Source organism: Salmo trutta, chromosome 21 (assembly GCF_901001165.1).
Source record: "Salmo trutta chromosome 21, fSalTru1.1, whole genome shotgun sequence".
NCBI lineage: Eukaryota > Metazoa > Chordata > Actinopteri > Salmoniformes > Salmonidae > Salmo > Salmo trutta.
The window spans coordinates 51,573,925-51,599,588 of NC_042977.1; the positions used below are offsets into that span (position 1 = coordinate 51,573,925).

General features: G+C 42.4%; 1 protein-coding gene across 5 annotated transcripts in view; it reads left to right on the forward strand.

Annotated features, from left to right (window-relative positions):
* The window catches only part of LOC115157674 (collagen alpha-2(VI) chain), a 47,286-nt gene that overhangs the window by 15,695 nt on the left and 5,927 nt on the right, over positions 1-25,664 (forward strand). For 4 of the 5 annotated variants that reach the window (XM_029706115.1, XM_029706116.1, XM_029706117.1 and 1 more), the window contains 14 exons: positions 257-310; positions 4,647-4,682; positions 12,222-12,284; positions 12,380-12,505; positions 12,664-12,726; positions 13,466-13,516; positions 13,696-13,857; positions 13,977-14,012; positions 15,096-15,141; positions 15,278-15,430; positions 15,589-15,683; positions 17,390-17,571; positions 17,752-17,930; positions 20,622-20,660. In XM_029706115.1, coding sequence (XP_029561975.1) covers positions 257-310; positions 4,647-4,682; positions 12,222-12,284; positions 12,380-12,505; positions 12,664-12,726; positions 13,466-13,516; positions 13,696-13,857; positions 13,977-14,012; positions 15,096-15,141; positions 15,278-15,430; positions 15,589-15,683; positions 17,390-17,571; positions 17,752-17,930; positions 20,622-20,660 — 1,285 coding nt within the window. Of the gene's footprint in view, positions 1-256; positions 311-4,646; positions 4,683-12,221; positions 12,285-12,379; positions 12,506-12,663; positions 12,727-13,465; positions 13,517-13,695; positions 13,858-13,976; positions 14,013-15,095; positions 15,142-15,277; positions 15,431-15,588; positions 15,684-17,389; positions 17,572-17,751; positions 17,931-20,621; positions 20,661-21,517; positions 22,892-25,664 lie in introns of those variants that run through there. The other variant, XM_029706118.1, reaches the window with a different exon arrangement.

Genomic DNA, 25,664 nt, shown 5'->3' on the forward strand with positions numbered 1-25,664 from the left:
CCTGACTGACTTCCTTTCCTTCTCTTGTGTATTCTACCTCTCAACAGGAAGCTGAGACCTTGACTGACTTCTTTTCCTTCTCTTTTGCTGGGGGCCCTTTTCAAGTGGCCCTAAGCAGCCGCTTATGTCCAGTGTCTAGAAACGGCACTGGTTAAAGGTCATGGGCTAGAGGTCAGGCTTAAAGAATTCTAGGTCATGGGTGAAAGGTCATGGGTTAAGGGGTGTATGACCCTGTTGTTGTGTTCCTCCTCCTCAGGGTGAGAGAGGGAGTGCTGGCACACCTGGCTTCCCTGGAAACAAAGGAACGCCAGTAAGAATCTCTACTCTACACACACTCTACCTGTCCAATATATATATATATATATGTGTATAACTCTACCTGTCCTGCGTGTGTAAAAATATATATATATATATATATATATGGGTATAATTCTACCTATCCCATATATATAATGTATATGTATAACTCAACCTGTCCTATATATATATAATATATATGTATAACTCTACCTGCTCCATATATCTATAATATATTGTATAACTCTACCTGTTCTATATATCTATAATATATTGTATAACTCTACCTGTCCCATATATATATATATATATATATATATATATATAATATATATATATAACTCTACCTGTCCCATATATATATATATATATATATATATATATAATATATATATATAACTCTACCTGTCCCATATATATATATATATTATATATATATATATATATAATATATATATATAACTCTACCTGTCCCATATATATATATATATTATATATATATATATATATATATATAATATATATGTATAACTCTACCTGCTCCATATATCTATAATATATTGTATAACTCTACCTGCTCCATATATCTATAATATATTGTATAACTCTACCTGTTCTATATATATATAATATATTGTATAACTCTACCTGTCCCATATATATATATATATATCTATAATATATATATATAACTCTACCTGTCCTATATACAGTGGCAAGAAAAGTATGTGAACCCTTTGGAATTACCTGGATTTCTACATAAATTGGTCAGAAAATTGGATCTGATCTTCAGTCACAACAGTAGATAAACACAGGCTGCTTAAACTAATAACACACAAATAATTATACATTTTCATGTCTTTATTGAACACAATGTGTAAACATTCACAGTGCAGGGTGGGAAAAGTTTGTGAACCCTTGGATTTAATAACTGGTTGACCCTCCTGATGAGGGAGAAGTGGGACTCTGTAATTTTTTAACGCTTTTTTGAAAAACGTCCAAAATGACCAGGGGCGCCCCTATTGGAAGGGCACGGGTAGGGGGTGCTCCCAACCCAGCCGTGGACCCCTTGCACCCTCCTAAAGACATTCAAAACCGTTTCAAAAATTTGCTCCAGGTAACCGTTCCAATCACCAGGCGCATGGCTGTCCATTTGCAATATGTTTCAATGGGCATTTACCATCATGAATTTCACATGCTCAAAAATATTGCAGAAATGCAACTGGCCTGATGAACTCGGGATGGCCAGGCAGTGATAGTGGTTCCTCTCCATCGCTCGTTGTGTTGATTTCATCATGTCCATTTGGTGATGGTTTTTCACTGTTGAATCTTATTGCAAATGTACTCTCCATTTACAATATGTTCAATGGGCATTTACCATCACGAATTTGACATGCTCAAAAATACTGCAGAAATGCAAAATTGACTGGCTCGATGAACTCGGGATGGCCGGGCAGTGATTCTGGTTCCTCTTCATCACTCGTTGTGTTGATTTCAGCATGTCAATTTGGTGATGGTTTATCACTGTTTAAACATTACAAATGGACAAAAGTCAGCCAGCAAGTCAGCATCCGTCAGTCAATTAGACATCATTCTGCCAACAGTAAAGTATCCTGAGACCATTCATGTGTGGGGTTGCTTCTCAGCCAAGGGAGTGGGCTCACTCACAATTTTGCCTAAGAACACAGCCATGAATAAAGAATGGTACCAACACATCCTCTGAGAGCAACTTCTCCCAACAATCCAGGAACAGTTTGGTGATGAACAATGCCTTTTCCAGCATGATGGAGCATCTTGCCATAAGACAAAAGTGATAATTAAGTGGCTCAGGGAACAAAACAGATATTTTCGGTCCATGGCCAGGAAACTCCCCTGACCTTAATCCCATTGAGAACTTGTGATCAATCCTCAAGAGGCGGGTGGACAAACAAAAACCCACAAATTCTGACAAACTCCAAGCATTGATTATGCAAGAATGGGCTGCCATCAGTCAGGATGTGGCCCAGAAGTTAATTGACAGCATGCCAGGGCGGATTGCAGAGGTCTTGAAAAAGAAGGGTCAACCCTGCAAATAGTGACTCTTTGCATCAACTCCATGTAATTGTCAATAAAAGCCTTTGACACTTATGAAATGCTTGTAATTATACTTCAGTATTCCATAGTAACATCTGACAAAAATACCTAAAGACACTGAAGCAGAAAACTTTGTGAAATGTAATACTTGTGTCATTCTCAAAACTTTTGGCCACGACTGTACAGTTGAAGTCGTAAGTTTACATACACTTAGGTTGGAGTCATTAAAACTCGTTTTTCAACCACTCCACAAATTTTTTGTTAACACACTATAGTTTTGGCAAGTCGGTTAGGACATCTACTTTGTGCATGACACAAGTAATTTTTCCAACAATTGTTTACAGACAGATTATTTCCCGTATAATACACTGTATCACAATTGCAGTGGGCCAGAAGTTTACATACACTAAGTTGACTGTGCCTTTAAACAGCTTGGAAAATTCCAGAAAATTATATCATGGCTTTAGAAGCTTCTGATAGGCTAATTAACATAATTTGAGTAAATTGGAGGTCTACCTGTGGATGTATTTCAAGGCCTACCGTCAAACTCAGTGCCTCTTTGCTTGACATCATGGGAAAATCAAAAGAAATCAGCCAAGACCTCAGAAAAGAAATTGTAGACTGTCACAAGTCTGGTTCATACTTGGGAGCAATTTCCAAATGCCTGAAGGTACCATGTTCATCTGTACAAACAATAGTACGCAAGTATAAACACCATGGGACCACGCATCCGTCATACCGCTCAGGAAGGAGACACGTTCTGTCTCCTAGAGATGAACATACTTTGATGCAAAAAGTGCAAATCAATCCCAGAACAACAGCAAAGGACCTTGTGAAGATGCTGGAGGAAACAGGTACAAAAGTATCTATATCCACAGTAAAACGGGTCCTAAATTGACATAACCTGAAAGGCCGTTCAGCAAGGAAGAAGCCACTGCTCCAAAACCGCCATAAAAAAGCCAGACTACTGTTTGCAGATGCACATGGGGACAAAGATCATACTTTTTGGAGAAATGTCCTCTGGTCTGATGAAATAAAAAAATAACTGTTTGGCCATAATGACCATCGTTATGTTTAGAGGAAAAAGGGGGAGGCTTGCAAACCGAAGAACACAATCCCAACCGTGAAGCACGGGGGTGGCAGCATCATGTTGTGGAGGTGCTTTACTGTAGGAGGGACTGGTGCACTTCACAAAATAGATGGCATCATGAGGCAGGAAAATTATGTGGATATATTGAAGCAACATCTCAAGACATCAGTCAGGAAGTTAAAGCTTGGTCGCAAATGGGTCTTCCAAATGGACAATGCATACTTCCAAAGTTGTGGCAAAATGGCTTAAGGACAACGAAGTCAAGGTATTGGAGTGGCCATCACAAAGCCCTGACCTCAATCCTATAGAAAATTTGTGGGCAGAACTGAAAAAGCGTGTGCGAGCAAGGAGGCCTACAAACCTGACTCAGTTGCACCAGCTCTGTCGTTAGGATTGGGACAAAATTCACTCAACTTATTGTGGGACGCTTGTAGAAGGCTATCTGAAACGTTTGACCCAAGTTAAACAATTTAAAGGCAATGCTACCAAATACGAATTGAGTGTATGTAAACTTCTGACCCACTGGGAATGTGATGAAAGAAATAAAAGCTGAAATAAATCATTCTCTCTACTATTATTCTGACATTTCACATTCTTAAAATAAAGTGGTGATCCTAACTGACCTAAAGACAGGGGATTTTTACTGTGATTAAATGTCAGGAATTGTGAAAAACAGAGTTTAAATGTATTTGGCTAAGGTGTATGTAAACTTCCGACTTCAACTGTATAACTCTACCTGTAATATATATATATATATATATATATATATATATATATATCTATAATATATATGTATAACTCTACCTGTCATATATATATATATATATATATATATATTATATATATATATATATTATATATATATTATATATATATATATATATATTTTATATATATATATATAATATATATATGTATAATATATATATATATATATATATATATATATATATAGGTGTGTCCAAACTTTTGACTGGTACTGTACATAGAATAAGGCTGTAATGTAACAAAATGTGGAAAAAGTCAAGGGGTCTGAATACTTTCTGAATGCACTGTATATAATAATATATCAAGTTTTCCTACTGTATAATGCACTGTGGCTTACCTGTGTGTGTGTGTGTGTGTGTGTGTGTGTGTGTGTGTGTGTGTGTGTGTGTGTGTGTGTGTGTGTGTGTGTGTGCTCTAGGGAACCGCTGGAGGCCCGGGAGTCAATGGAGAACTGGTGAGAACCTGTGCAGCGCTACATAATGTCAAACACAATGAGGTCTATATACATTGGAGATTAGATTTACATTTACATTTACGTCATTTAGCAGACGCTCTTATCCAGAGGGGGGGGGGGGGTTAGAAGGATTACTTTATCCCAGGTATTCCTTAAAGAGGTGGGATTTCAGGTGTTAGATCTATATACATTGGAGATTAGCTCTGTGTCTGATTTTTAAAAAGTGAGTAACACAATAAAGTAACATTAACATGGCTATATACAGGGGATACCAGGTAGTAATGAGGCTATATACAGGGGGTACCAGGTAGTAATGAGGCTATATACAGAGGTACAGGTTAGTAATGAGGCTATATACAGGGGGTACCAGGTAGTAATGAGGCTATATACAGGAGGTACCAGGTAGTAATGAGGTTATATACAGGGGGTACCAGGTAGTAATGAGGCTATATACAGGGGGTACCAGGTAGTAATGAGGCTATATACAGGGGGTACCAGGTAGTAATGAGGCTATATACAGAGGTTACCAGGTAGTAATGAGGCTATATACAGAGGTACAGGTTAGTAATGAGGCTATATACAGGGAGTACCAGGTAGTAATGAGGCTATATACAGAGGTACAGGTTAGTAATGAGGCTATATACAGGGAGTACCAGGTAGTAATGAGGCTATATACAGGAGTACCAGGTAGTAATGAGGCTATATACAGGAGTACCAGGTAGTAATGAGGCTATATACAGGGGGTACCAGGTAGTAATGAGGCTATATACAGGGGGTACCAGGTAGTAATGAGGCTATATACAGGGGGTACCAGGTAGTAATGAGGCTATATACAGGGGGTACCAGGTAGTAATGAGGCTATATACAGAGGTTACCAGGTAGTAATGAGGCTATATACAGGGGTACCAGGTAGTAATGAGGCTATATACAGGGGGTACCAGGTAGTAATGAGGCTATATACAGGGGGTACCAGGTAGTAATGAGGCTATATACAGAGGTTACCAGGTAGTAATGAGGCTATATACAGGGGGTACCAGGTAGTAATGAGGCTATATACAGGGGGTACCAGGTAGTAATGAGGCTATATACAGGGGGTACCAGGTAGTAATGAGGCTATATACAGAGGTACAGGTTAGTAATGAGGCTATATACAGGGAGTACCAGGTAGTAATGAGGCTATATACAGGGAGTACCAGGTAGTAATGAGGCTATATACAGGGGGTACCAGGTAGTAATGAGGCTATATACAGGGGGTACCGGGTAGTAATGAGGCTATATACAGAGGTTACCAGGTAGTAATGAGGCTATATACAAGGCGTACCGGTACCGAGTCAATGTGCAGGGATACAGGTTAGTGTAGTTAGGGGTAAAGTGACTAAAAAGAAGAAGAGGGCGGTCAATGCAAATAGTCCGGGTGGCCATTTGATTAACTGTTCAGCAGTCTTATGGCTTTTGGGTAGAAGCTGTTAAGGAGCCTTTTGGTCCCAGACATGGCGCTCCGGTACCGCTTGGTATAGAAGTCCTGGATGGCAGGGAGCTCAGCCCCAGTGATGTACTAGGCCCTACGCAGTCCCCTCTGTAGCGCCTTGCGGTTTGACACTGAGCAGTTTCCATACCAAGTGCTCATGCAACCAGTTAAGATGCTCTCGATGGTGCAGCTGTAGAACTTTTTGAGGATCTAAGGTCCCATTCCAAATATTTTCAGCCTCCTGAAGGGGGAATAGGAATTGTTGTGCCCTCCTCACTACTGTGTTGATGTGTTTGGACCATGATAGGTTCTCAGTGATGTGGACACGGAGGAGCTTGAAGATCTTCTCCACTAAAGCCCCGTCGATGTGAATGGGGGGTGTGCTTTTCCTGTAGTCCTCGATCAGCTCTTTTGTCTTGCTCACGTTGAGGGAGAGGTTGTTGTCCTGGCACCACACTGCCAGGTCACTGACTACTAGGGCTGTTGCGGTGACCGTATTACTGCCACACCGGCAGTCACGAGTCATGAAGGCAGTCAAATTCCACGTGACCGTTTAGTCACGGTAATTAGGCTTCTCCAAGCTCTGATGATGCTGATGGTCCTTAGTAACCTACCAAACTAGCTAACTGCCTGATACTCAGCACTCTATTGTCCCTCTAATCACTCTGACATCAATGCAAATGTCATCGAAAATGTAATCAAACACTTAATGAGCTCATGTTGCGCAAAATTTTTTATAGGCTATGCAATTGCGAGAGAAAACAGAGTGATGGCCTCTATTAAAAAGAGGAGGATCCCATCAGCTTTCTATAGGCTAGGCCTAATATATTTATTTCTCAACTTTCCTAATATTAAGAACATTGCTTCTATTTACGACAGGAGTATAGCCTACCTGGCTGGCATGAAAATGAACCGCAGGAAAAGAAACAATGCCTTTTTTTGCGACATTTTCTAATCATAGTTGCACACCTCATGTATCCTAGCCCATAGTCCTATGCATTTTAATAAGGTTAGTATCACACCTCATGTATCCTAGCCCATAGTCCTATGTTTAGATAAGGTTTGTGTCACTCCTCATGTAGCCTAGCCCATAGACCTATATGTTTTAATAAGGTTAGTATCACTCCTCATGTAGCCTAGCCCATTACATTTACATTTACGTCATTTAGCAGACGCTCTTATCCAGAGCGACTTACAAATTGGTGCATTCATCTTATGATATCCAGTGGAACAAGCACTTTACAATAGTGCATCTAAATTGTAGGGGTTTAATGGCACAGGCAGGGAGCCCAGCCAACAGCGAGTTGCAGTAATCCAGACGGGAGATGACAAGTGCCTGGATTAGGACCTGCGCCGCTTCCTGTGTAAGGCAGGGTCGTACTCTGCGAATGTTGTAGAGCATGAACCTACAGGATTGGGTCACCGCCTTGATGTTAGTGGAGAACGACAGGGTGTTGTCCAGGGTCACGCCAAGGTTCTTAGCACTCTGGGAGGAGGACACAATGGAGTTGTCAACCGTGATGGCGAGATCATGGAACGGGCAGTCCTTCCCCGGGAGGAAGAGCAGCTCCGTCTTGCCAAGGTTCAGCTTGAGGTGGTGATCCGTCATCCACACTGATATGTCTGCCAGACATGCAGAGATGCGATTCGCCACCTGGTTATCAGAAGGGGGAAAGGAGAAGATTAATTGTATGTCGTCTGCATAGCAATGATAGGAGAGACCATGTGAGGATATGACAGAGCCAAGTGACTTGGTGTATAGCGAGAATAGGAGAGGGCCTAGAACAGAGCCCTGGGGGACACCAGTGGTGAGAGCACGTGGTGCGGAGACAGATTCTCGCCACGCCACCTGGTAGGAGCGACCTGTCAGGTAGGACGCAATCCAAGCGTGGGCCGCGCCGGAGATGCCCAACTCGGAGAGGGTGGAGACGAGGATCTGATGGTTCACAGTATCAAAGGCAGCCGATAGGTCTAGAAGGATGAGAGCAGAGGAGAGAGAGTTAGCTTTAGCAGTGCGGAGCGCCTCCGTGACACAGAGAAGAGCAGTCTCAGTTGAATGACCAGTCTTGAAACCTGACTGATTTGGATCAAGAAGGTCATTCTGAGAGAGATAGCAGGAGAGCTGGCCAAGGACGGCACGTTCAAGAGTTTTGGAGAGAAAAGAAAGAAGGGATACTGGTCTGTAGTTGTTGACATCGGAGGGATCGAGTGTAGGTTATTTCAGAAGGGGTTTAATAAGGTTAGTATCACTCCTCATGTAGCCTAGCCCATAGTCCTATATGTTTTAATAAGGTTAGTATCACTCCTCATGTAGCCTAGCCCATAGTCCTATATGTTTTAATAAGGTTTGTGTCACACCTCATGTATCCTAGCCCATAGTCCTATATGTTTTAATAAGGTTTGTGTCACACCTCATGTAGTCTAGCCTATAGTCCTATATGTTTAATAAGGTTAGTAGCCCATAGTCCTATATGTTTAATAAGGTTAGTATCACACCTCATGTAGCCTAGCCCATAGTCCTATATGTTTTAATAAGGTTAGTATCACACCTCATGTAGCCTAGCCCATAGTCCTATATGTTTTAATAAGGTTAGTATCACACCTCATGTAGCCTAGCCCATAGTCCTATATGTTTTAATAAGGTTAGTATCACTCCTCATGTAGCCTAGCCCATAGTCCTATATGTTTTAATAAGGTTAGTATCACTCCTCATGTAGCCTAGCCCATAGTCCTATATGTTTTAATAAGGTTAGTATCACTCCTCATGTAGCCTAGCCCATAGTCCTATATGTTTAATAAGGTTAGTATCACACCTCATGTATCCTAGCCCATAGTCCTATATGTTTAATAAGGTTAGTAGCCCATTGTCCTATATGTTTAATAAGGTTAGTAGCCCATTGTCCTATATGTTTAATAAGGTTAGTAGCCCATAGTCCTATATGTTTAATAAGGTTAGTAGCCCATAGTCCTATATGTTTTAATAAGGTTAGTAGCCCATAGTCCTATATGTTTAATAAGGTTAGTATCACACCTCATGTAGTCTAGCCTATAGACCTATATGTTTAATAAGGTTAGTATCACACCTCATGTATCCTAGCCCATAGACCTATATGTTTAATAAGGTTAGTATCACACCTCATGTAGTCTAGCCCATAGACCTATATGTTTTAATAAGGTTAGTATCACACCTCATGTAGTCTAGCCCATAGTCCTATATGTTTAATAAGGTTTGTGTCACACCTCATGTATCCTAGCCTATAGACCTATATGTTTAATAAGGTTAGTAGCCCATAGTCCTATATGTTTAATAAGGTTAGTATCACACCTCATGTAGCCTAGCCCATAGTCCTATATGTTTTAATAAGGTTAGTATCACTCCTCATGTAGCCTAGCCCATAGTCCTATATGTTTTAATAAGGTTTGTGTCACACCTCATGTATCCTAGCCCATAGTCCTATATGTTTTAATAAGGTTTGTGTCACACCTCATGTAGTCTAGCCTATAGTCCTATATGTTTAATAAGGTTAGTAGCCCATAGTCCTATATGTTTAATAAGGTTAGTATCACACCTCATGTAGCCTAGCCCATAGTCCTATATGTTTTAATAAGGTTAGTATCACACCTCATGTAGCCTAGCCCATAGTCCTATATGTTTTAATAAGGTTAGTATCACTCCTCATGTAGCCTAGCCCATAGTCCTATATGTTTTAATAAGGTTAGTATCACTCCTCATGTAGCCTAGCCCATAGTCCTATATGTTTAATAAGGTTAGTATCACACCTCATGTATCCTAGCCCATAGTCCTATATGTTTAATAAGGTTAGTAGCCCATTGTCCTATATGTTTAATAAGGTTAGTAGCCCATAGTCCTATATGTTTAATAAGGTTAGTAGCCCATAGTCCTATATGTTTTAATAAGGTTAGTAGCCCATAGTCCTATATGTTTAATAAGGTTAGTATCACACCTCATGTAGCCTAGCCCATAGACCTATATGTTTAATAAGGTTAGTATCACACCTCATGTAGTCTAGCCCATAGACCTATATGTTTAATAAGGTTAGTAGCCCATAGTCCTATATGTTTAATAAGGTTAGTATCACACCTCATGTAGTCTAGCCTATAGACCTATATGTTTAATAAGGTTTGTGTCACACCTCATGTATCCTAGCCCATAGTCCTATATGTTTAATAAGGTTAGTAGCCCATAGTCCTATATGTTTAATAAGGTTAGTATCACACCTCATGTAGCCTAGCCTATAGTCCTATATGTTTTAATAAGGTTAGTATCACACCTCATGTAGCCTAGCCCATAGTCCTATATGTTTAATAAGGTTAGTATCACACCTCATGTAGTCTAGCCCATAGTCCTATATGTTTAATAAGGTTAGTAGCCCATAGTCCTATATGTTTAATAAGGTTAGTATCACACCTCATGTAGCCTAGCCTATAGTCCTATATGTTTTAATAAGGTTAGTATCACACCTCATGTAGCCTAGCCCATAGTCCTATATGTTTTAATAAGGTTAGTATCACACCTCATGTAGCCTAGCCCATAGTCCTATATGTTTAATAAGGTTAGTATCACACCTCATGTAGTCTAGCCTATAGTCCTATATGTTTTAATAAGGTTAGTAGCCCATAGTCCTATATGTTTAATAAGGTTAGTATCACACCTCATGTATCCTAGCCCATAGTCCTATGTTTAGATAAGGTTTGTGTCACACCTCATGTATCCTAGCCCATAGACCTATATGTTTTAAGCAGCGCGTGAGTTTCCAGTTTGGGGAAGATAATTTTCACCATAAAAATGCACCTTTATAATAAAAGCATTAGGTGCATAATCTCATTTGATAATGGTGTTTTACCGCTAATGGAACATTCTGGCTTATAGCCCACTGCCATGTCCACATTGCTGATCTTATAATTTACATTTTAGTCATTTAGCAGACGCTCTTATCCAAAGCAACTTACAGTAGTGAATGCATACATTTCATTTCATACATTTTTTTGTTTGTTTTGTACTGGCCCCCCCGTGGGAATCGAACCCACAACCCTGGCGTTGCAAACACCATGCTCTACCAACTGAGCCACACGGGAAGTGTGAAGAAATAGCCTAATAGTTTATCAACATTTTTAAGCTAAACGTTCTGATCTGTTGCGTCAGCCACATTGTGTAAAAAGGTGTTTTGATGCTAGTGGTTGTATTCATGTGGGATCAAGCCACAGCTGTCCCAGACTATGTTTGGAATAATTATTTCTCACACAGAATAGAATTGGGCAACTTTTGTACTATGGGGGATAGTAGATTGACATAGTTTAGTGCTTTTGCTGTTCGTTAGGCCTACTCTTCTTGTTGGCTGACGAAAGTAAATGTGGACAGTTCTTGCCCTATTGACGACCTCCCTATAGGCCGTCTCATCGCTGTCGGTGATCAGGCCTACCACTTTTGTGTCGTCAGCAAACTTAATGATGGTGTTGGAGTCGTGCTCAGCCATGCAGTCGTTGGTGAACAGGGAGTACAGGAGGGGACTAAGTACACACACCTGAGGGGCCCCAGTGTTGAGGATCAGCGTGGTGGAGGTGTTGTTACCTACCCTCACCACCTGGGGGCGGCCCGTCAGGAAGTCCAGGATCCAGTTGCAGAGGGAGGTGTTTAGTCCCAGGGTCCTTAGCTTAGTGATGAGCTTTGAGGGCACTATGGTGTTGAACGCTGAGCTGTAGTCAGTGAACAGCATTCTCACGTAGGTGGTCCTTTTGTCCAGGTGGGAAAGGGCAGTGTGGAGTGCAATAGAGATTATATCATCTGTGGATCTGTTGGGGCGGTATGCAAATTAGAGTGGGTCCAGGTTGTTTTGGGTGATGGTGTTGATGTGAGCCATGATCAGCCTTTCAAAGCACTCCATGGCTACCGATGTGAATGCTACGGGTCGATAGTCATTTAGGCAGGTAACCTTGGTGTTCTTGGGTACAGGGACTATGATGGTCTGCTTAAAACATGTAGGTGTTACAGACTGGTTGAGGTGTAGTCTAATGTGATGTTGTCTAAGGGCTGTTGTACTGTTGTGTTGTAGGGGAGAAGAGGAGACTTTGGGCCAAAGGGGACCCCAGGAACAGACGGAGTTAAAGGAGACAAGGTATGGCACACACACTCTCTCACACATTCACACACCCTACCTCCTGGTATTCTGTTATGAGGCTGTGTGTGTGTGTGTGTTTGTGTGTGTTTCAGGGCGAGGCAGGACCTGAGGGACTGAGAGGACTACCAGGTGAAGTAGGAAACAAAGGAACCAAAGGAGACAACGGACTCCCAGGGCCACGAGGGCCCCCAGGCACTTCAGGAGACGCAGGGAAGAACGTAGGTCACAGAGTTATACCTTCACCGGTCTGCTCACGATGTCTGTGTGGAGGGGGGGGATCCTTGAGTTGTCGGGTTTCTGTGTGTGTACGGCCATGTACAGTAACCACGGGGATGGCACGATAACATTGCTACGGTAACCACATTCTGTGTGACAGGGTACCCGTGGCGACCCTGGCGATGCTGGACCTAGAGGAGACCCCGGCCTTCCAGGACTGAAGGTGTGTGACTATATCATCATTGGGTGGTAGAGTGTTCGTCTGGTTGGTCTGAGACTCGGCGATACTGTATGACGTCGATGAGCATGATGCAAGACGTTGCACTCTCAACATATATATATATATATGTGTGTGTACGTGTGTACGGGGTTCACTGTGCTGCAACAGGATAGTTGCGGGACCAAAACAAGCAGAGAAGTTTAGCTTCACACTTCACTATCTTGTCGTGTTTGTGTAACCCTGGTATAGATGTTGACTTCATGCACAGCTGACTACTGTTAATGTGACTGTTTTACTGTGTGTAATTGATTATTTCATCTCTGTGCTGATTGGTTGCTTGATTGATATGTGTGCTGACTGATTGATTGATCTCTGTGCTGACTGATTGATTGATATCTGTGCTGACTGATTGATTGATCTCTGTGCTGACTGATCGATTGATCTCTGTGCTGACTGATTGATTGATATCTGTGCTGACTGATTGATTGATCTCTGTGCTGACTGATTGATTGATCTCTGTGCTGATTGCTTGATTGATCTCTGTGCTGACTGATTGATTGATATCTGTGCTGACTGATTGATTGATCTCTGTGCTGACTGATTGATTGATCTCTGTGCTGATTGCTTGATTGATCTCTGTGCTGACTGATTGATTGATCTCTGTGCTGACTGATTGATCTCTGTGCTGACTGATTGATTGATCTCTGTGCTGACTGATTGATTGATCTCTGTGCTGCTGTAGGGTGACATTGGAAGAGCTGGCTTCAGTTACCCAGGACCAAGAGGACCAACGGTAAACACACACACACACACACACACACACACACACACACACACACACACACACACACACACACACACACACACACACACACACACACACACACACACAAACACACACACACACACACACATTAGCAGAGTAACACCTTCCCTGACACACTGTCTGATCTCTGACCTGTGTGTATTCAGGGTGAACGTGGGGAGAAGGGCGGCCCAGGACCCAGGGGAGGCAGAGGAGACTGTGGCCCCAAGGGAGGACCAGGTGGAAAGGGAACCTCTGGAGAGGAGGGAGAACCAGGGCCTCAGGGAGAACCTGGATTCAGAGGACCAAGAGGAGTGGGTGGACGAGACGTACGTAGCCACACACACACACACACATACCTACAGTACCTGCACACCGTGTGTACGTGTGTGTGAGTGTGTGTGTGTTGTAATTTGTGTGTTTTAAAGCATCTCTTTTCTCTCTACAGGGAGATCCAGGTCCCGAGGGAGATCCCGGCCTCACAGTAAGAACCTCTATCCCTCTATCATCATCCCTCTATGATCATCCCTCTATCATCATCCCTCTATGATCATCCCTCTATCATCATCCCTCTATCATCATCCCTCTATCATCATCCCTCTATCATCATCCCTCTATCATCATCCCTCTATCCCTCTATGATCATCCCTCTATCATCATCCCTCTATGATCATCCCTCTATGATCATCCCTCTATCATCATCCCTCTATGATCATCCCTCTATCCCTCTATGATCATCCCTCTATCATCATCCCTCTATCATCATCCCTCTATGATCATCCCTCTATCATCATCCCTCTATGATCATCCCTCTATGATCATCCCTCTATGATCATCCCTCTATCATCATCCCTCTATGTTCATCCCTCTATCCCTCTATGATCATCCCTCTATGATCATCCCTCTATCATCATCCCTCTATGATCATCCCTCTATCCCTCTATGATCATCCCTCTATGATCATCCCTCTATGATCATCCCTCTATCATCATCCCTCTATGATCATCCCTCCATCCCTCTATGATCATCCCTCTATGATCATCCCTCTATGATCATCCCTCTATCCCTCTATCATCATCCATCTATCATCATCCCTCTATGATCATCCCTCTATCATCATCCCTCTATGATCATCCCTCTATCCCTCTATGATCATCCCTCTATCCCTCTATGATCATCCCTCTATCATCATCCCTCTATGATCATCCCTCTATGATCATCCCTCTATCATCATCCCTCTATGATCATCCCTCCATCCCTCTATGATCATCCCTCTATCATCATCCCTCTATGATCATCCCTCTATCCCTCTATCATCATTCCTCTATGATCATCCCTCTATGATCATCCCTCTATCATCATCCCTCTATCATCATCCCTCTATGATCATCCCTCTATGATCATCCCTCTATCATCATCCCTCTATCATCATCCCTCTATGATCATCCCTCTATGATCATCCCTCTATCATCATCCCTCTTTCATTCCTGTATTTCTCCATCACTCCAGCCTGGAGTCAAGAGGTCAGAGAAAGGTCATGTGATGTCATGTGATGTTTTCATTGTAGGAATGTGATGTCATGAACTACATCAGAGAGACCTGCGGCTGCTGTGGTGAGTAATCAAATCAAATCAAATTGTATTTGTCACAGGTTGAGACCTTACCGTGAAATGGTTACTTACACACACACACACACACACACACACACCCCGTTAACCCCTGTAACCCTGTACTGTGTTGTCCGTGCAGACTGTGAGAAGCGGTGCGGGGCGCTGGACATCGTGTTTGTGATTGACAGCTCAGAGTCGGTGGGTCTGACCAATTTTACTCTGGAGAAGAACTTTGTCATCAACACCATCAACAGACTGGGCTCTATGGCCAAGGACCCCAACTCAGAGACAGGTACACACACACACATTACAGATTCTAATGCCCAGGTGACTAAAGATGATGTTCTGCTAATTCAACCATACTAATACCCCCTCCCCCCTCCCCCAGGTACCAGAGTGGGTGTGTTCTGCTAATTCAACCATACTAATACCCCCTCCCCCCTCTCCCAGGTACCAGAGTGGGTGTGGTCCAGTACAGTCACAGTGGAACCTTCCAGGCCATCCGTCTCAATGACTCCAAGATCGACTCACTGTCTGCCTTCAAGGTAATATAATAATAATAATAATAATAACAATAAAAATAACAATAATAATAACAATAATAGTAACAATAATAATAATAATGATAATAATAACAATAATAGTAACAATAATAGTAACAATAATAACAATAACAATAATAACAATAATAGTAACAATAATAATAATAACAATAATAATAACAATAATAGTAACAATAATAACAATAATTGTAACAATAATAGTAACAATAATAATAATAACAATAATAATAACAATAATAGTAACAATAATAACAATAATTGTAACAATAATAGTAACAATAATAGTATCAATAATAATAATAATAATACAAATAACAATAACAATAATAGTAACAATAATAACAATAATAATAATAGCAATAATAATAACAACAATAATAGTAACAACAATAATAACAATAATAGTAACAATAATAACAATAATAGTAACAATAATAATAATAACAATAATAATAACAATAATAACAATAATAGTAACAATAATAATAATAATAATAATAACAATAATAGTAACAATAGTAACAATAATAATAATAATAATAACAATAATAGTAACAATAATAACAATAATAGTAACAATAATAATAATAATAATAACAATAATAGTAACAATAATAATAATAACAATAATAGTAACAATAATAATAATAATAATAACAATAATAGTAACAATAATAATAATAATAGTAACAATAATAATAATAATAACAATAATAATAACAATAGTAACAATAATAATAATAATAATAATAACAATAATAGTAACAGTAATAATAATAACAATAATAATAGTAACAATAATAATAATAGTAACAATAATAATAATAATAACAATAACAATAATAATAATAATTGCAATAATAACAATAATAGTAACAATAATAATAACAATAATAATAACAATAATAGTAACAATAATAACAATAAGAGTAACAATAATAATAATAATAATAATAACAATAACAATAATAATAACAATAGTAACAATAATAATAATAATAACAATAATAGTAACAGTAATAATAGTAACAATAATAATAATAGTAACAATAATAATAATAGTAACAATAATAATAATAACAATAACAATAATAATAATAATTGCAATAATAATAACAATAATAGTAACAATAATAATAATAATAACAATAGTAATAATAATAATAACAACAATAATAGTAACAATAATAACAATAATAATTGCAATAATAATAATTGCAATAATAATAACAATAATAATAATTATAATAATAATTGCAATAATAATTATAATAATAATAATAACAATAATATACTAATAATAATAATAATAACAATAATAAACTATAATAATAACAATAATAATAACAATAACAAGAATGATAAATAATAATAACAACAATAACAGTAATAATATGTGACTCCCTGTCTGCCTTCAAGGTATGTGGAGTGACACACGCATGTCTATCATTACCTGACACCTGAAGACTTGCACTAGCTCCCAGGCTAATGCCTAGGCTTTAGCTCAGCGGGCTAACACAGTCTTCTGTTGTGCAGATCACCAGAATTTGACCTTGGAACCCAGTCTGTGACATAAACACACACCCTCCCACCCTCTGCCTGACTGAAGACTTGCATTAGCTGCCCAAGCTAATTACTAGGCTTTAGCTCAGTGGGCTAACACCCTCCCACCGTCTGTCTGTCTGCAGGATGCGGTAAAGCGTCTGGAATGGATAGCCGGGGGAACGTGGACCCCGTCAGCGCTGAAATACGCCTACGACCACCTGATCAAGGACAGCCGCCGAGCTAAAGCCAACGTCACCGTGGTGGTCATCACGGATGGACGGTTCGACCCCAGGGACGACGACTCACTGCTCACATACCTCTGCAGGTAGCTGACCCGGGAGAGGGCTTGTCTGGGATATGTTTTATCAGCAGTTATTTTAACTGATGATTTTTGTGCTCGTGTGTGTGTGTGTGTGTGTGTGTGTGTGTGTGTGTGTGTGTGTGTGTGTGTGTGTGTGTGTGTGTGTGTGCGCGTGTGTGTGTGCGTGTGTGTGTGTGTGAGCAGCGACCCCAGTGTGGATGTGAGTGCTATAGGTATAGGGGACATGTTTGACCAGATAGAGGAGAATGAGAGCCTGAAGAGTATAGCTTGTCAGAGAGACGGCAGGGTTCTGGGGATGAGACGCTTCGCTGATCTGGTGGCAGAGGAGTTCATCGACAAGATAGAGACCGTGCTCTGCCCAGGTACACACACACACACACACACACACACACACACACACACACACACACACACACACACACACACACACACACACACACACACACACACACACACGCGTACACACACACACCCACCCACAGTATGTACACACACACACCCCCACAGTATGTACACACACACACACACACACACACACACACACACACACACACACACACACACACCTACAGTATGTACACACACACACACATACACACACACACAGTATGTACACATACACACACACACCCACAGTATGTACACATACACACACACACCCACAGTGTGTACACACACACACACACCCACAGTCTTTTATAACTAACCTTGTGGGGACACACAATTCAGTCCGATTCAAAATCATATTTTCCCTAAACCTAACCCTAACCCCTAACCATAGCTCCTAACCCTAACCCCTAACCATAGCTCCTAACCCTAACCCTAACCAAAGCTCCTAACCCTAACCCTAACCATAGCTCCTAACCCTAACCCTAACCCTAGCTCCTAACCCTAACCCTAACCATAGCTCCTAAACCTAACCATAGCTCCTAACCCTAAACCTAACCCTAGCTCCTAACCCTAACCATAGCTCCTAACCCTAACCCTAGCTCCTAACCCTAACCCTAACCCTAGCTCCTAACCCTAACCCTAGCTCCTAACCCTAACCCTAGCTCCTAACCCTAACCCTAACCATAGCTCCTAACCCTAACCCTAACCCTAGCTCCTAACCCTAACCCTAGCTCCTAACCCTAACCCTAGCTCCTAACCCTAACCCTAACCCTAGCTCCTAACCCTAACCCTAACCCTAGCTCCTAACCCTAACCCTAGCTCCTAACCCTAACCCTAGCTCCTAACCCTAAACCTAACCATAGCTCCTAACCCTAAACCTAACCATAGCTCCTAAACCTAACCATAGCTCCTAACCCTAACCCTAACCCTAACCCTAACCCTAGCTCCTAACCCTAACCCTAACCCTAACCCTAGCTCCTAACCCTAACCCTAGCTCCTAACCCTAACAATAGCTCCTAACCCTAACCCTAACCCTAGCTCCTAACCCTAACCCTAGCTCCTAACCCTAACCCTAACCCTAGCTCCTAACCCTAGCTCCTAACCCTAACCCTAACCATAGCTCCTAACCCCTAACCCTAGCTCCTAACCCTAACCATAGCTCCTAACCCTAACCCTAGCTCCTAACCCTAAACCCCCTAGAAATAGCATTTAACCTTGTGGGGACCAACAACATGTCCTCAGATGGTCAAATGTTTGTTAGTTTACTATTCTAGCGGGGACATCTTTAGTTTAGTTAAACACCTACAGCACCAGTCAAAAGGTTGGACACACTTACTCATTCAAGGGTTTTTCTTTATTTTTACTATTTTCTACATTGTAGAATAATAGTGAAGACATCAAAACTATGAAATAACACATATGAAATCATGTAGTAACTAAAAACGTGTTTAAAAAAATCGAAATATATTTTATATTTGAGATTCTTCAAAGTAGCCATCCTTTGCCTTGATGACAGCTTTGCACACTCTTGGCATTCTCTCAACTAGCTTCACCTGGAATGCATGTTCAACAGTCTTGAAGGAGTTCCCACATATGCTGAGCACTTGTTGGCTGCTTTTCCTTCACTCTGCGGTCCAACTCATCCCAAACCATCTCAATTGGGGTGAAGTCGGGTGATTGTGGAGGCCAAGTCATCTGATGCAGCACTCCATCACTCTCCTCCTTGGTCAAATAGCCCTTACACAGCCTGGAGGTGTGTTGGGTCATTGTCCTGTTGAAAAACAAATGATAGTCCCACTAAGTGCAAACCAGATGGGGTGGTGTATCGCTGCAGAATGCTGTGGTAGCCATGTAGGTTAAGAGTCCCTTGAATTCTAAATTAATCACAGACAGTGTTACCAGCAAATCACTCCCACACCATCACACTTCCTCCTCCATGCTTCACTGTGGGAACCACACATGCGGAGATCATCCTTTAACCTACTCTGCATCTCACAAAGACATGGCGGTTGGAACCAAAAATCGCAAATTTGGACTCATCAGACCGAAGGACAGATTTCCACCGATCTAATGTCCATTGCTCGTGTTTCTTGGCCCAAGCAAGTCTCTTCTTATTGGTGTCCTTTAGTAGTGGTTTCTTTGCAGTAACTCGACCATAAAGGCCTGATTCACACAGTCTCCTCTGAACAGTTGATGTTGAGATGTCTGTTACTTGCACTCTGAAGCATTTATTTGGACTGCAGTTTCTGAGGCTCGTAACTCTAATGAACTTAACCTCTGCAGCAGAGGTAACTCTGGGTCTTCCTTTCCTGTGGCGGTCCTCATGAGAGACAGTTTCATCATAGCGCTTGATGGTTTTTGCAACTGCACTTGAAGAGTGGCTACTTTGAAGAATCTCAAATATAAAATATAATTTGATTTGTTTAACACCTTTTTTGGTTACTACATGATTCCATATGTGTTATTTCATAGTTTTGATATCTTCACTATTATTCTACAATGTAAAACATTTTTAAAAAATAAAACAAAAACCTCTCTCAATTTACCTCTCTCCTTGTCTTTTACATGTAGATGTAAACTATCAATAACTTCTCTCCTTGTCTTTTACATGTAGATGTATACTATCAATAACCTCTCTCCTTGTCTCTTTATCATTCTGCCAGATCCTGTCATCGTGTGTCCTGACCTCCCCTGTAAAACTGGTAAGATCATTCTGAGGATTTTCATTCTGATTTTTAATTGTCACATGCCCTAAGGGCTGTGATTAAAGTTGGTTTTGAACCCTGAACCTGCTGGTTGAGTGCCGTCCAGTCCAGTACTTAATTCGTTCTCCATACTGTCTCGCTTGGTTTGACATCAGAAAACTTTTAAAGGTTTACATGAGCATGGCAGTCCATCACCTTGAGGCTCTACAATGTCCACATAGTAAGGAAGATAGTTCAACCAGAGATTTGAAGAACTAACAAGTTAGAAAGAGTAGAACTGATAAGCTACATGCTTGGTGGGTGTACCGGAGGCCATATTGGGTGTACCGGAGGCCATATTGGGTGTACCGGAGGCCATATTAGGTGTACCGGAGGCCATATTAGGTGTACCGGAGGCCATATTAGGTGTTCCCGGAGGCCATATTGGGTGTACCGGAGGCCATATTAGGTGTACCGGAGGCCATATTGGGTGTACCGGAGGCCATATTAGGTGTACCGGAGGCCATATTGGGTGTACCGGAGGCCATATTGGGTGTACCGGAGGCCATATTAGGTGTACCGGAGGCCATATTGGGTGTACCGGATGCCATATTAGGTGTACCGGAGTCCATATTGGGTGTACCGGAGGCCATATTAGGTGTACCGGAGTCCATATTGGGTGTACCGGAGGCCATATTAGGTGTACCGGAGGCCATATTGGGTGTACCGGAGGCCATATTAGGTGTACCGGAGGCCATATTGGGTGTACCGGAGGCCATATTAGGTGTACCGGAGGCCATATTGGAAAGTGACCATTTGGGATGTTGATGCGTCGTGTCGCGTTCTTCCGCCCACCATTCTCCCGCTCGTTGCAGGAGGGGGCGTGCCCGACAGCGTGGCCCCTCCCCCCTGGGAGGAGCTTGCGGAGCAAGGCAGCCCCTCAATGGTCCCTTCCTCAGTCGGGGGCGTAGCCAGCCTGCTGGGCAGCCTACGGGAGCAGCAGTATGGGGTTGGCGTGGCGACCATGGCCTACACGGCTCAGCGGGCTAAGCTAGCTCAGCCAGGCGCTGACAGGCAGCAGTGGACACAGCTGTTCATCGACTCCTTCAAGCTGGTCTACGGAGACATCATGGGAGACCCAGCCAAAGCACTGGGGCTGTGCTAACGGGCTAAAAGTGCTAGCTAACAAAACTAACAAAACTAGCTGATGAGCTAATGTTACCGACTAATGCACTAACGATGCTAGCCAATGAGTTAACAGTGCTAACTAATGGATTAAGGGTACTAGCTCTGCTTATATTGTCAGCTTAATGCTAATATTGTTAGCTATATGCTAAGTGTAAGATATGTGCTAATGTTTTATGCTAATATTGTTAGCTCTACGCGATCAGGTTTTAGCCTAACATCGCATGGAATATTTTAAACATATTAGATTTAAGCACTTTTTGTTAGTGTGCATAGCTCTGGGGAGGATGCTAACATTGTTAGGTATATGGCTAGAGTAGATAAGCTTTAGGCAGGTGGTAAGTTTTGCTGCTAACATATCTCTAAGCTTGTTGTTAAGGTGAGTGATTAGCTACTGCTCTGGATCTGGGGGTTTTAAAGCCTGGCTAGCTGGACATTTAAGACAGTTCAGTATCATTTATATGGCTGTGATGTTGAACCCATTTACCACTGTGAACCACTCAAATCCCTCAAACAACTTGCTGAATCGCTGTATGATTCCTCAAAGACACCGTTTTGCAGTTTTTGCACATCGCCATAGATAAAGCAGCCATTTTGTTTTTCTGTGAATGTTAGTGTTTGGGTTGGTTATGGGCATTACATGTTAGGTCTACGGGATTATTGGGTATGTGATGGGTAGAGAATTTATTGAATGGACATGATCTATTGGATAAACCTACATTTAAGTGAATTAAATACATTTAATAAAACAAACAAACTAAATATTTGCTTTTTAAAAATAACAATTACTCTATCCATCTGGTATTGTTTGGTGTGCATGCGAAGGGGGGTGGTGTTAGACTAGGAAAACAGAGAACGTTTTGAAAAAGAGAAGTTTACTGTATTATTTTAGCTCTGAGACTGCAACATGCTTAGCTTCAGCTAAATATAAGCATTATTGGATTAACAATATCCTACAGAGAGAATATCTTAAAGATGTGATCATGTATTTTTAGTAGAGAGTACATGTTTTCCTTACCTGTCATGTTTGCCTTTGTGAAATAAATCATTAGTGCGAAGGGAAACAATGAGTCATGTTGTTGTTGTATCTCTGAGTCCTTCTACAACCATCCTTCAGGTCAGCTACGTTACAGGTCCCGAACCGTCCTTCAGGTCAGCTACGTTACAGGTCCCGAACCATCCTTCAGGTCAGCTACGTTACAGGTCCCGAACCATCCTTCAGGTCAGCTACGTTACAGGTCCCGAACCATCCTTCAGGTCAGCTACGTTACAGGTCCCGAACCGTCCTTCAGGTCAGCTACGTTACAGGTCCCGAACCATCCTTCAGGTCAGCTACGTTACAGGTCCCGAACCATCCTTCAGGTCAGCTACGTTATAGGTCCCGAACCATCCTTCAGGTCAGCTACGTTACAGGTCCCGAACCATCCTACAGGTCAGCTACGTTACAGGTCCCGAACCATCCTTCAGGTCAGCTACGTTACAGGTCCCGAACCATCCTTCAGGTCAGCTACGTTACAGGTCCCGAACCATCCTTCAGGTCAGCTACGTTACAGGTCCCGAACCATCCTTCAGGTCAGCTACGTTACAGGTCCCGAACCGTCCTTCAGGTCAGCTACGTTACAGGTCCCGAACCGTCCTTCAGGTCAGCTACGTTACAGGTCCCGAACCATCCTTCAGGTCAGCTACATTACAGGTCCCGAACCATCCTTCAGGTCAGCTACGTTACAGGTCCCGAACATTCCTTCAGGTCAGCTACGTTACAGGGTCCCGAACCATCCTTCAGGTCAGCTACGTTACAGGTCCCGAACCATCCTTCAGGTCAGCTACGTTACAGGTCCCGAACCATCCTTCAGGTCAGCTACGTTACAGGTCCCGAACCATCCTTCAGGTCAGCTACGTTACAGGTCCCGAACCATCCTTCAGGTCAGCTACGTTACAGGTCCCGAACCATCCTTCAGGTCAGCTACGTTACAGGTCCCAAACAGTCAGTAAAATAGCCTTTTGAGTGACTGAAACATCACACACAATATTTTTTCCTGATCAAGATGGTAAATATTTGAGATGTAGTAGGCTGAGTGGGCGGGGAGCTAGTAGGCTGAGTGGGCGGGGAGCTAGTAGGCTGAGTGGGCGGGGAGCTAGTTGGCTGAGTTGGCGGGGAGCTAGTAGGCTGAGTGGGCGGGGAGCTAGTAGGCTGAGTGGGCGGGGGAGATAGTAGGCTGAGTGGGCGGGGAGATAGTAGGCTGAGTGGGCGGGGAGCTAGTAGGCTGAGTGGGCGGGGAGCTAGTAGGTTGAGTGGGCGGGGAGCTAGTAGGCTGAGTGGGCGGAGAGCTAGTAGGCTGAGTGGGCGGGGAGCTAGTAGGCTGAGTGGGCGGGGAGCTAGTAGGCTGAGTGGGGGGGGCTAGTAGGCTGAGTGGGCGGGAAGATAGTAGGCTGAGTGGGCGGGGAGTTAGTAGGCTGAGTGGGCGGGGAGCTAGCAGGCTGAGTGGGCGGGGAGTTAGTAGGCTGAGTGGGCGGGGTGCTAGTAGGCTGAGTGGGCGGGGAGCTAGTAGGCTGAGTGGGAGGGGAGCTAGTAGGCTGAGTGGGAGGGGAGATAGTAGGCTGAGTGGGCGGGGAGTTAGTAGTCTGTGTGGGCGGAAAGCTAGTAGGCTGAGTGGGCAGGGAGCTAGTAGGCTGAGTGGGCGGGGAGCTAGTAGGCTGAGTGGGCGGGGAGCTAGTAGGCTGAGTGGGCGGGGAGATAGTAGGCTGAGTGGGCGGGGAGCTAGTAGGCTGAGTGGGAGGGGAGCTAGTAGGCTGAGTGGGCGGGGAGCTAGTAGGCTGAGTGGGCGGGGAGATAGTAGGCTGAGTGGGCGGGGATCTTACCTTGACGGACAGTTCTTTGAAAACGCCTGTGTCAAGCAACATGGACTCAGTGAGCAGCGTTGCAGTCAGATTATCTCAAGCAAATGTGCTGATATACAAATCAACTCAAACAACATTGACATTTCCTGCAACATCCAATCCTGTCATACATCATCACATCATGGTTTCACAAATGATTTGTTTATCCAACTGTTTGGTTTCGGTAACAGCATCCATAGAGACAACATGTTGGCAATATCATTTAGCTAGCTAGACCAAATGGAATTGTCAGCACTGTTTATCAAGCTACCTATATAGTTCATCTTGGAATAAATGTGTTGGAAAGTTACAGGTTGAGGTCATATAGGCGTATAAACTGTATGTCAAAACTGTATGTTCATACAGTATATCATGACAATCAATGATGTCAAGAAGTTTTCATGAATCTCCCGTTTGACATGTCTCTGGGCAACACTTCCCCCGCTTTGGTTCCATGCTGGCTGAAAACCTAGCTAACTGGCTGAAGACCTAGCTAACTGGCTGAAGACCTAGCTAACTGGCTGAAGACCTAGCTAACTGGCTGAAAACCTAGCTAACTGGCTGAAGACCTAGCTAACTGGCTGAAGACCTAGCTAACTGGCTGAAGACCTAGCTAACTGGCTGAAGACCTAGCTAACTGGCTGAAGACCTAGCTAACTGGCTGAAGACCTAGCTAACTGGCTGAAGACCTAGCTAACTGGCTGAAGACCTAGCTAACTGGCTGAAGACCTAGCTAACTGGCTGAAGACCTAGCTAACTGGCTGAAAACCTAGCTAACTGGCTGAAGACCTAGCTAACTGGCTGAAGACCTAGCTAACTGGCTGAAAACCTAGCTAACTGGCTGAAGACCTAGCTAACTGGCTGAAGACCTAGCTAACTGGCTGAAGACCTAGCTAACTGGCTGAAGACCTAGCTAACTGGCTGAAAGCTAACTGGCTGAAGACCTAGCTAACTGGCTGA